Below are 13,219 nucleotides of genomic sequence, written 5' to 3'. Positions count from 1 at the left end.
TTTCTCATATCTACACTAACACAGATGTCAGGTGACTGTCAAAGATGATCTCTAATGGTATAATTAGAGACATCAGGGCTAATGTTCTCTAATTTTGTCCAGTTACAATAAAGTAACTTGGAGTCCCTGTTCTTCTTTACCTCACTAAGAACATTTCAAGTGTCATTTAAAATTTGATTCTTGTTTGTCAATGTGTTTTTTGGCTCTTCTGTGGAAACTGCTACAGTCTTAAGCCTGTCAAGGGAGTATAAAGACATCCTAAGAAAACTGGAAGACTGGACCGGGCGTGGTAGCTCACTCCTGTAATCCCAGCACTTTGGGGGCCGAGGTGGGAGGATTATGGTGAGGTCAGGAGATCAAGACCATCCTGGCTAACACGGTGAAAACCTTGTATCTACTAAAAATACAAAAAAATTAGCCAGCCGTGGTGGCATGTTCCTGTAGTCCCAGCTACTTGGGAGGCTGAGGCAGGAGAATCACTTGAATCCGGGAGGCAGAGATTGCAGTGAGCCAAAATCACGCCATTGCACTCCAGTCTGGACAAGAGAGCAAGACTCCATCTCAAAAAGTAAATAAATAAAATCAAATTGGGAGATTGACAATATAACTTCACTAATTTGTTTATGTAAAAAATAGTAATAAAGAAAATGGAAAAGTATATACTTTTTAAGTTTCTAGTATTCTCAAAAGACTCATATGAGGTTAGAACTGGAAGTTAAATGATTATTCTCTGTCGAAGTTCAGGAATAACAAGAGTAGGATAGTTTAAGATAGGTGCGGCCTTATTGAGACTCAAACTTATTCATTCAACATGTGACTCACAAAAAGTGAAAGGCAAAATAGATTTATCACCTCAGATTCTAAAACAGGAATAAAACAAACAAAATGACTTTCATCCAGGAAGAAAGCAAAAGTACATCCGCAGTTCTTACGGTCAGAGAGTGTGTGCTGCCCTTAGAGCCAAGTTTAGTTCTTGGTAATTCTACCCAAGTCTAAAAGGAAATCAAGATGACTGTCCACATTGACGCAAATCACAGGACATGAAGGCAATGTCAGGCATTTCAGGTTGTAAAAGTAGCAAACCAGAAATCCCATGGAGGAAAACACAGAGAATCCTATAGTCCTGATACCGTGTTTGGTGGACTGAACAAAGACGAACGCGGAGCTGGGAGATATTTGGCACAGAATAAAACAGAGTTTGAATTGCGGCTCTTCACTCACTACAAGTTAGTAAACTAATGCCATAGCACGCTACTCAGTACAATGGGTACTCTGAAAGAAGCGAGTGCTCTCTTTCTTCCCTGCTGTGAACCTGCCAGTAAACCAAAACCCTAAACAGTTAGAGCCAAAGAGCAAGAGAAAGTCCAGCAACGTGTCCCAAAGTGATTAGAAACTGTCTTGCTTTCCTCCTATGGAAATACCAAGCATTTTTTTGTGGAAATCTGAATTCACAGATGAAATTCAGAGTAAATAGTAATATTCCTTTTGTTTTACAATCTTGGAAATAGTGGTTGGCATGGAGGGAGCAGAGCTTGCTTTTTAAAAAGAAAATTATTTGTATTTTTATAACCAGATTTATTTAAAGTTATACCAGTAATATATCTCTGTTATTTTGGCATGCAACTAATATAGAAAAATTTCATGTCCCTCTTGCTTTGTCCAATAAATATAATTTCTAAAATATTTCAGAAGTTGAATAATTTTACTTATTAGAAGGATTTTATAAAATAAACAGCCAAATCACCTAGGTTGTCTTTTAGAATTTTCTTAAAGGGAGCCTTATCTATATTTAGACATATTTTTAAGAGGCAGTAGTTTTGGTTAAAAATACATGACCTGTGAAGTCCTTTTATCTTACTACCTGTGTAAGCCAAAATAATTACATGTAACAAGTCTTATGTGGAATAATTCAGCAGCCAGTTTGAAAGAGGCTAATATTTCTGGCTATGTTAATCAGAAGAACTATGGAAATGTCTCTTGGTTTATTATCCCTTTTTCTATGATTCATAAACAGACATTATTACAACTGCATAAACATGAACCCTACTGGGCCACATTCTTTTTTTTTTCCCAAGATGGAGTCTTGCTCTGTCACCAGGCTGGAGTGCAGTGGCACCATCTCAGCTCACTGCAACCTCCGCCTCCTGGGTTCAAGCAATTCTCCTGCCTCAGCGTCTCGAGTAGTTAGAACTACAGGCAGGTGCCGCTAAGTCCAGCTAATTTTTTGTATTTTTGGTAGAGACGGGGTTTCACCATGGTAGCCAGGATGGTCTTGATCTCCTAACCTTGTGATCTGCCCGCCTTGGTCTTCCAAAGTGCTGGGATTACAGGCATGAGCCACTGCACCCTCCTGGGCCACATTCTAACAGTTCCTGAGGGTATTCCCAGCCAGCTGGAACTATCTGCAAGACAGGGCCATTGAGGCCAGAATACCTTTCAGAGGTCTTCGCTAGCTAAGGTCAAATCATAAAATTATCAGATTATCCATAGCTGGGGGTCGATTCTCTCAAGACAGCATTAGTAATATATTAATGATACATTAAGAAGTAGTCCACGGGTCTATAACTGCTCTATCACCTTCAAAGAGTTTTTACACACATTGTGTCAGGTACGAATTATTATGCCTATTTAATAGAGCTTCCTATCCTACTGCTTCTTTTTAGAAAAAAAAGTTTTATTATGATTCTTATTATATACATTTAAGGTGTAAAACATGATGTTTAGATAAACATATACCGTGACATGATTACTACAGTCAAGCAAATTAACAGGTCCATCTCCTCACATAGTTATGGCTAACTCAGAAAGAGAGAACATCACACCCAGAGCAGGGAGCTGTTTTTCCATCTCCCTCAGGTCCATATGCCTGAGTGACTTGGAGAAAATCATGTATTTCCTGTAACTACCAGACATAGTCACCTCAATTAAGTACTCTGTTTTGCTTAGGCATACCTTGGTAAAAGCTCACAGTACTAATCTGGACTCACCCCTTTGATCTTTGAAACCTGAGGCACGAAAAAATATCAAAATGGAGGGCAGAGGGATTTGTTTTTATTTTCAGATCATCAAAAATACTAAACTGTTGATCAGAACGATCCATTAAGAAAGAAAAACAAACTCAAACTATGACTAACAGGGCCTGCTGTGCGTGAGTCACAAACTGAATCAAGCAAGGCCTCTGGAAGCAGGGGGGAAAGCATTCAGGAGCCACTTCGTACTCCGGCATGAACCTCCTAACATGTTGGTCTCTTTGCTGAACTATTTCAACACCTGGATGAAGTCCAGAAGCAGAGAGGTCAGGCAGCTTAAAAACTGCTTCTCTTTCCTACTAAGGATGTTTTCAGTGACCTTGAGGAGGTGTTTAAGAATGACTTTCTTAGGTGTGAACATGAAAACAGTGGGACTTAGGGCAACATTTGGGGAGATTTCTTGCTTCAAAGTTGTCTCTGAGGCATTGCGCATTCCTGCTTCTTGCAGGAGGGAACTATCTTTGCAAAGGATTTTGCAAACTGCTCTGCTTTTGCTTATCTAAACTGGAAAGAGATATAAACAAAATAAAAATACAAAATAACATAAAGTCTGTTGATTGAGCATAGAGGCTTGGGGTCTGTAGCATTTTTTTCTCATTGTTGCTTTGTATTAAAATTCAGTCAAGTCCAAATATTTTCAGTCCCCTTGATCTAACTTGGATACTCATATAATGAGACATTGCACTCCTGATAAATATGATAATGATGAGTTTAGTTTCAATTCCAACTGAGTACATGTCTCTTAAAAATATTTTTCTCTTCACTTTGTAAATTTCTCATAGAGTCTAGGTTGCTTATCTGGGGAAAATGCCTCAATACTTGATCTGATCTGGAAAGATTCCCAGTTAAGGTAAATTGATACTCACATAAGCCAGTTTTTATCATAAGAATTGAGACCAGCAGTGAAGGTAAAGAATAAAAAGCTAGTTTGACAAACGTTCACTGCGTAGGATAGCTACACAGTGCATGGTGCCAGGGATAGCCAGCCACCTGGCAGCTAGGAAGAAAGCTGGCCTTACCTCAGAGCTTTCTTCTTCCTGGCTAGTCAAACTGTGAAAATCCTCTCTCATGCAATGCAATAAAATAATTGGCTCCAAAATGTCTCATTCTCAGCCTCATTCCCTAATATTGGACAGAGGAATCTCTTTCAGCCAAGCAGCCACGCTCAGGCCAACATAGGACGTACCTCCACTCCTTTAGGATAAAGTCAAGGCATAACACCAGCTGATTCCTTAATTGTCATTTCACTCCAGTGTCCCTCAAATTGGCATCATGTTTCTCTCTTCTAAGTAGTGTTAATTAAAGATTAGTTATTGAAAAAGTGGTACTGTGCTCAAGAAAACAATGAAAAAAGAACCACCATTTAAAAAAATGCCACCACCTTAACAATGACATTTGTCAGATACATATTTTGTTCATGGTTGGTTGATTTGTTAAGGTAATTGTTACTCCTGTTTTCTAATGACTTCTCATTTGTTCTCTCTTCTAGGACTAGGGAAGGCACTGTAACATAATGATTAAAAGCATAGGCTTTGGTGTCAGACACACTAGGATGCAAATTCTAACTATGCAACCTTGTAAAATGTGCCAGGCAGCTATCTTTCCTATGGAGCTGAAGTAATGTTGACTAATATATATGCATTTGTATAAATTAAGCTGTTAATTGTGTGTCAATATTGCATTGATATGTTGGCTCTTTAAGGACATTTGATTTTCTGGTTTAAGTAGTACCTCCTGCATGAACCTCCTAACGTGTTGGTCTCTTTGCTGAACTATTTCAACACCTGGATGAAGTCCAGGAGGAGAGAGGTCAGGCAGTTTAAAAACTGCTTATCTTTCCTAATAAGGATGTTTTCAGTGACCTTGAGGTATTATGTATGTATTATGTATGTCATGCCTCAAAGACAGACTTGGCTTCACAACCATTTTTCTTGATAACCATCCACCTATCTGACATGCATTTATGGGGAACTGAACAGGAGTTATGAAAATAAGTCCTCAAGTCTGCAACCTCTCATACTTAACTGTCATCTGCAGGACATTGAAGACATATATCGGAGGATCCACACTGTATATCATTCATACCTTGTATTGGTTATCTATGGCTGTATAACAAATCAGCCCAAAGCTTAGTGACTTAAACCAATAGCTATTAGTGCTCACAAGTCTGTGGTTCAACTGGCTGGTTTTGCTGATTTGGTTTTGCTTCTAGGCAGGACTGCCTGATCTTGGCTGGTCAAGTTCCTGTGATTGACAGGTTGAAAGGGTGCTAGTTGGTTCAGAATAGCCTTATGCACACTTTGGATGGTTGTTGTTGGTTCCCACCTGAGGCAGTGGGGATAAACGGGCCATGTGTGTTTCATCTTCTAGCATGCTGGCTCTTGCTTGTTTATAGCCCTAGGTTCCATAAACAGAGAGCAAGCCACAATGTGCAAGAACTTTAGTTTCTGCTCATTCATTCTAAAATACATCACAAGGCTAATCTAGATTCAAATTATGGAGAAAAATGCTACTTCTTGAGGGAAGAGCTACAAAGTCACACTGCAAGGGCATGGGCATAGGGAGGGAAAATCTTTTGGCTATTTTTGCAGTGTACCACATGCACTTGATTATAATCTTAATGCTTTTCCCTTCAAATCTACTGACATACTATAGTAGGAAATCCTTGACTGAGTTCTATCTTTTATTTTCCTTTACTCCATCAGGTTTCTTCTGGGTCCATTCAAGAGAGTGTGAAAGACCGAGTGATTGACTCAAGACTGCAGCTGTTTATCACCAAGCCAGGACTCTACACATGCATAGCTACCAATAAGCATGGGGAGAAGTTCAGTACTGCCAAGGCTGCAGCCACCATCAGCATAGCAGGTAGGATGCCCCTTCACATTTGCATTGTTTCAGGAGAGGGGAGAGTTGATACTATTCTACAATATCCAGCATTGGAGAAAATCTCCCTTTTCTTTTATCTCTTATTTCAGTTGCATTTGGGCTATTTCCTCCTCCATGGGGATACTCCAGAGGTAACCTAGATATGGATTTTGGCAGATTTGCTGCCTGAAAAACTAAATCCTCAATACCTGCCCAAGTGATAGGTAACAGCTTCCAGGAACTCACTTTTTCCTTCCTTCCTTTCTTTCCATTTTTCTTATCTTTTTTCCTTTTCTCCATTTCTCTTTCCTTCCTGCCTTCCTCCTTCACCCCTTCCCTCCCTCCCTCCCTAACTTCCTTCCTTCCTTCCTCCCTCCCTCCCTTTCTTCCCTTCCTTCCCTTCGTCCTCTTCCTTCCTTCCTCCCTCCTTTTCTCCCTCCTTTCCTCCCTCCCTCCCTTCCTTCCTCCCTCTTCCCTTCTCTCCCTCCCTCTTTTCCTTTTCTTTCTTTAATTTCCTTTCCTTTTCCCCACTCTTCATTTTCTCTCTTGATTGATCAAACTTTCCAAAGTTCTCATGGAAAAAGTTGGCAGACTTTCAACATGGTCATGCCAATTTCTACATGGCTATTTCTTGAGGGCATTTTTACCTATGAGCATGATCCTTGTGGTCTTTCCCTTTCCTGCTTCAGCAAGCCACAGCAGGACTTACAGGTGTTTTCAAGAAAAAGGCTGACACATGGATTTCTAGGATATTTGTCTTGAGTTCTAAAGGTTTATTTTTAAAATGTAAATGTCCCAAAGGCTTCTGAGAACATTTATAGAATACCTAGAGATGGAAATAATCCCTGTATCAGGAAATGCCAGGCATATTAGATTCATAGCGTGCCTATGGCTCAAGGGTCAGGAGAGAGGTGCTTGGCCTGACATATAAGGCAAGCATGGATAGAGCTTGTGCCTAGGGCCAACTCCCCACAGCCTGCTGTTTCTTATTACAGTACCACCTCTTTGATCTGATGGGGAACTTTCCATTAATGTCTGTGATTTGTAATATGAGGTGAATAAAAGCCACAGATAAATGATAAGGAGCACTGGACAAAGCTGGCCCTCTGGGACATGCCTGTGAAGGAAAAGGAAGACTTCAAAATTAAGGCTCCCTCTCCTTTCTCCCCCAGTGATATCTCTGCCTACCATGTCTTCAGACATCATTTCAGTTATTCTAGCATTTCCACAGATGTGAAATTATTTCTCCCAGAAAATGAAAAGTCTTCTAAAAGTAAATTCAACTCAATTTAACAAATAATAATATATAATTAGTAATAGTAAAATAATATGATATAAATAGTAATAAGAATTACTATTTACATAGCACTTTGCTGTTTATAAAGCACTTTTACATGCATTTATTGAATACTCTAGATGACACCCATTGTGTTGGGTAGAGTAAGAGATGAAAAGTTAATTTAAAAATAGGTCCTGCCTTCCAGGGACTCTAAATCTAGAAGGAAGTCAGTTAGTCACATATATTATGGCACAGACTGTATTCGATTGCAGAAGCATACACAAAATACAACATCAGAACAAGAGAGGGAGGGTGTCAGGGAATCCTTGGAAAAAAGGTATCACTGGAGCAGAAGATGTGGATATGAGATAACTAGGTTGAAGTCAAACCTTTCAAACCTGTTCAGAAAACAGCAAATCAGTGATCAAGGCTAGACCATGAAAGAGACAGCAGGGAGGTAGAAAGTGGAAACAAAGGTTGAAACATGAGCTCTAGCCAGGTTATGAAGAGCCTGCATAGGTCAAGTATATTATTTCATTGATGAGAAGTCATTTAATGATTTAGAAGAAATAAGTGTAATAGTCAGATATATCCTCTAGCAAATTAACAGATGCTGAGGTGTCAGGAGGTTGGGAAGTGTGGCAAGGGGTCAGGAGGCTCTTCCAGGTGTCTCAAAAAGTCATGAAGGTCTGAACAGCAGCAGCAGCATTGGTTCAAAGGGAAGAGGAGAGATGCACAGGACAAATATGGATAGAAATAAGGTTTGCAAATGCTTGAAAATGGCAGTGGGCTAGAAGAATGAGTTCAGATGTGTCTGATTTTGAAAGGTGCCCAGGACAAACAATAATATATAAACACAAAGCATATGAACAGGAGAAGGTCCAGGAGATAATAGAATACTCAAAAATGTTGATGCCTTTGAATTACCTGGAATTATTCTGGTCTCGCTGTCTTTGTTTGATTTGACATTTGATCAAGACCTACTGTTAAATAAACATATATTTATAAAAATCTCTCAATATATATTTAGAAAACATATATGTATGTGTGTATGTATGTTTATATACACAGAGAGAGAGAGAGAATCACATTTACATATGAATACTCAATCTAAGAAAATAAACTGATCTACTTTAATTTACCCTGCACTTTCACTGGGCAGAAGAAAAATATTAATGTTATCAATTTTAGGAGAGTTTCATTTCAGGTCATTATTCAGTCACTCAAAGATACCTCTGCCAGAGCTCTTTCTCCCTATTCTTCCTTCCTTCTCTTTCCCTAGATGGCAAAGGAGAAGAGGATTTGTATTTAGGCAGTGGTGTCTTCTGGACACCCCCTACACCACTGCTACCCCCTGAGTCTCTATTGAAGTCTGCAGCTGAGGAACTTGTGATTTTATCTCTTGGCTTGGTTAGGGCCCAGGGGATCTCCCTGGCTGGCTCAGCCTCTTTGAGACATCTTTTGGAGCAGCACAGCCCTCTGCATGTCAGCCAAATCCTTCACCATGCCCTTGTCTACACTCTGCTCTGCAACCTCAGCAGCTAGGTCTCCCTGTCTGTCCCTACTGTGGCCCTGTCACTGGCCTGCTGAATTTCAACACAGCTCCTTCAGTATTCCTCACAGGGCCTGAGGCAACTTCTAGATCACTTTCAAGGCAGGAGAGATTTGGGCTTGCTAACTCAATTCTGCTGTCTTCCCAACCTTGTCATGCTACCACTTTCACATTAATGTTGCCATCCATGTTGGAGTAAGGGATCCCTGTGGGTTTTTTTCCTATAGCATCCTAAATAAGAAGTTAGAAAAACTCTCTGTTTTTGGCTTTTTCCTTAATTGATCAATACACCTCTATTCTAGGATTCAGGTTCAGAAAAGGGATCTATAAAATCTATAAAATATCCAAATTTTAAATTTCCCTACCTTCCTTCTTTTCACAGCACACCAAGCGGGAAGTGCAGGTGGTCAGGAATCTCCCCCAGCCTTCAGTTCAGTAATCTTTAGAGCCGACTCATCATGAGTACAAAGGTAGTTGTGAAGGCAGTGCTGTAACCACTGAGGGGAACCTAATAAAATGGGTATATCTACTCCACACAAGGGGAGATTCATCCCATGGACACAATCTTTAAGATGCTGAGATTAAAGGGCATGATTGCCACCATGCTATATGCAGCAACATCATCTCTTCATCCCTGTCCTAGCCCAAATGAGAACCTGATCCAACTCCATAAATAGAACACCAACAGGGAAATCTGTAACCTTAAAAAATGGCATCTTCCAGTGGTAGAAAGAGCCTAAAGGCCTGAGACAGGCAGTACAGGAAGGCCATGTCCTAGGGTGTAGGGAGAGGTCATCCTAGATATGAGTAGACCAGAATGAGGATGGGACAATCAGCAATGGCCACCTAGGAAAAATAACAGTGGGATTTGCATGGGGGAAGGGATGGTGGGAGCAATGCAAAGATTGGCATGTGGCAGCAGACAGCAGCTTGCAATCTGCTGCAGCAGCAGAGGTGAGTGCCTGTGAAGAGCAGTCATCTCTGTAGGAATAACGGTTGTGTAGACTAGAACCAGTTATGACTTTTCATGAGCTTGACAATGGCAGTGTGATGGAAGTCAGCTTTAGAGTGGGGAGAAGTTGGGGACCCTGGAAGTGAGGCTTGAAGCCACTCTGGACAGGGGTATGTTTATAGTAGCTACCCAAGGAATTTGGGTAGAGGTAGAGCAGGCAGCATAAGGAGAGGGTTAACCTGTAACTGGGACCTGGGACTTTGCCCTTCTGAACCGCAAAGGCAACAATTAAATCTGACCATATGCAGAACCATAGTGCTGTACAATGTTCACTGTCAAGTAAAGAAATGAGAGTTGTTAACAACTGAAAAATGGAAAAGACTAAAAAAGTCTAGCATGGATATGATAAATGAGAAACATGTCTATTAATTAAAAAATTGCTACACATCTAGCACTATTCCTTGATATAAGACCCTTTTGTCCAACCCCTGATTTATTTATCTGGTTGATTCTCACTGGTTATTAGGGGACCTGACACTCCCAGACCTTTCCCAAAATTTCCCCAGGCAGACCTAATAAGGGTGTGTCATGAGTGTGATTGAATAAGACTTCTGATGTCCCATGAGACATCTTCCAGTTTCTCCTCCTCTTTGACCTGCTCTTGTGAGTTAGACCTGCTAGAAGCCCCATGAAGTTCCCTCGGGAATCACTGAGGAAACTACCTCCCAACCCTGGGGTGCTCTGTGGACTGATATTTTAGGGAAATGAGATGGCTTCGATGAAAAAGTGATCCTTGAAGCCTCTTTCATTCAGGCTCATCTGAAAGAAGCATGGCCTTATGCTCCCCCAGATCTCCCAGAACTCAAGTTTGGTATTTGATTTCTCCATTTCTGCTTTTGGCCCCTGTCCTCGGCATTTGAAGAGGCTGGCCGGAAGTCCAGAGCTTCAAGACAGACATGGCGCCTCTTTGCCATTCTGGCAATGCTTCCTTAATGCCAAACTCTGCTGTCTTCATTTAGCCATCTCTACCCTCCCCTGTGTGACTAGTACCCCTAGTAGTCAAGAGCCCCCTCCGTCACATTCCTCATGTTTCCCTTTGAAACTTCTACTCCATCTGTTTATTTGTTCTTCCCAGCAGGAAAACTGGAAATGGAAAAAGCTGATCTTATGCTTATGCTTAAGATTATGTCTGATGATATTTCTAGTGTTTGAAGGATAACAAAAAAAAAAGATCAGCCTTCATTTTTCCAAAACCCTTCCATATGTCTGCCCAAATCCTTATGCATTGTTTTAGAAATGTGATATATTTCTTTCTGACTCATTTACATTTACTATTAGTCATCAAGAGGAGTCAGAAAAACTTTTGGAACCTCCCCCTATGAACCAGGAAGTTGCATTTCCCCTCCAGTCACAAATCCACAAGGCTCAAGTTGCAAAGTAAACTTGCCAGGATGCTGGGCAATTAACAAGATGCTTCTCTTTGTCATCAGAACACTAGGCCCTGTGGAAGAAAGCAAGATAGCCCATGATACCTATAGTGAGCATAGTCCCAGAACAGCTGGAGACCATCAAAATGGACACAGGGATTCAGAAGGGAAAAATACAGGCCGGGTGTGGTGATTCATGCCTGTAACCCCAGCACTTTGAGAGTCCGAGGTGGGCAGATCACCTGAGGTCAGGAGTTCAAGACCAGCCTGGGCAACATGGTGAAACTCCATTTCTACTAAAAAATACAAAAATTAGCCAGGTATGGTGACGCATGCCTGTAATCCCAGCTACTTGGGAGGCTGAGGCACGAGAATCACTTGCACCTGGGAGTCGGAGGCTGTAGTGAGCTGAAATTGCGTCACTGCACTCCAGCCTGAGCAACAGAGTGAGACTCCATCTCAAAAGAGAGAGAGAGAGAGAGAGAGAGAGAGAAAGAAAGAAAGAAAATACGTATTTGTATTTCCCATTCTCAATGGCACCAACAGGTCCTTCATCGGAAAGTGAGGTCCATGGTTCTGTCCAGGGTTATCCAGTCTCAGAGTACAGGGATGAGCCTATGGTCACACACCCATCTAATGTAAGCCACTCCCCATTCTACCAACAACCCCCACTTTCTATGTTGCCCTTTCTTTGAATTGACCTCCGGGTCTGAGACTTTTGGTCACTAAATTTAAAAGTCACATGAATACAGGTAGTATTATCAAAACTGAGCAGGAGGGAAAAATCTGATGTGGTAGTACTGGAGTCTCCCAAACTCCCCAGATGAACCACATGGTTTTATTTTTCTTATTTCAAAAGAGGTGATGTTTCACACTACTACAGTAAAAAAAAAAAAAAAAAAAAAAAGAACTTTGAACTCTATTTCATAATCAGTGTAGCTGATTGAATGTACTGACATGTTTGACATGTTTTGTGCTCTTTCTCATGTCTGATAGCCACACTTCTGCTTCCTCCCAATGTTGGAGACAATTCTTGAGACTTGGTAACAGAGCAGTAGCACGTAATTTGCTTTACTACTCAATGCTTCAACCATCGGTGGTAGAGCGTGCTCTTATCAAAAAAACAGACACTATCCCTGGCATTCCATGCTGGCTTTGTCTGGTTTTAAATTAATTAAAGTTGTTTTGTTTTTGTTTTTAATAAAAGGGTAAAGGATAAATGGTAACAGCCAGTAGCCACACTAAATTGCTCCCAGATGTTCTGCAGTTAGGCATAAAAGGTAAGCATTCTTTTACAATCAGGCAGCTTTCTTATATTAGAACAGTTCTATGTTTCAGAAGAGAGCCAATGTTTTTACTGACTTCTAGATAATTGTAAAGATACTACAAATGTTGGTGGATATTTTAAGAATTTTTAAATACTACAAATATTGGTTAGATATTTTGAGAATTTTTAAAAAATTGAATTCTGAGCTTAAAGCACTTTATAGTTGCAAGGTTCTTGGACCCCTTCCTCATTTCCTAGCCACACCCCCCACCACAAAAAGAAAAGAAATTATAAGTGGAGACATTTCCTATAGAAGCTCATTATCTCCTCCCAAGTACTATGGCTGGATTCTCTTTGGCACTGACTTATCTCCATGCTCTTGGAACCTCCTTCCACATTACAAAATGAGGGCTCTTTAATTTACATAACCTTGGCCCCCTTGTTTTTCAATAGATCTTCCTGCTCAGCTGCTATTAGAATCTGCCTTTGTGCTTCCAAATTATACGCCATTTTCTCTGGAGGAATTTTCAAGTGTTCCAATGTTTTTCCTCTCACTATTCTATTTGCACAATGGCAGAATTGCCTTGAGATTTGGGAGCATGAAGGCACTTCTTTCCTGAGTTCAGCAGTGACATAGAGTCCTCTTCATTCTCTTCCATAGCCTTTGGTCATTTTAATTAAGAGACTCTTGCAGGCCTCTTGCCCAGTTTGCTAAAATTTAAATTCTCTACAATTTATAATTTGTAGACATCATTGGCATCATCTCTTAGATGATCAAAATATCAATCCTACAGCCCAGCCTGCCTAGCTCAGCAAAAGAGAGAGAACCTACTAGATTTTTTCAGAAT

The 13,219-nt window shown here is 40.6% G+C and overlaps 1 protein-coding gene across 2 annotated transcripts in view; it reads left to right on the top strand.

Moving 5' to 3' along the window:
* The window catches only part of MUSK (muscle associated receptor tyrosine kinase), a 132,240-nt gene that overhangs the window by 79,271 nt on the left and 39,750 nt on the right, over nucleotides 1–13,219 (top strand). For both annotated transcript variants that reach the window (XM_033237843.1, XM_033237842.1), the window contains exon 7: nucleotides 5,735–5,894. In XM_033237843.1, the coding sequence (XP_033093734.1) occupies nucleotides 5,735–5,894 (160 nt within the window). The remainder of the gene's footprint in view (nucleotides 1–5,734; nucleotides 5,895–13,219) is intronic.

This window comes from Trachypithecus francoisi, unplaced genomic scaffold (assembly GCF_009764315.1).
Source record: "Trachypithecus francoisi isolate TF-2019V2 unplaced genomic scaffold, Tfra_2.0 Lachesis_group16, whole genome shotgun sequence".
NCBI classification, from domain to species: Eukaryota; Metazoa; Chordata; class Mammalia; order Primates; family Cercopithecidae; genus Trachypithecus; species Trachypithecus francoisi.
Note: the sequence above shows the minus strand (reverse complement) of the source record. Positions and strands in the feature narration are given on the sequence as shown.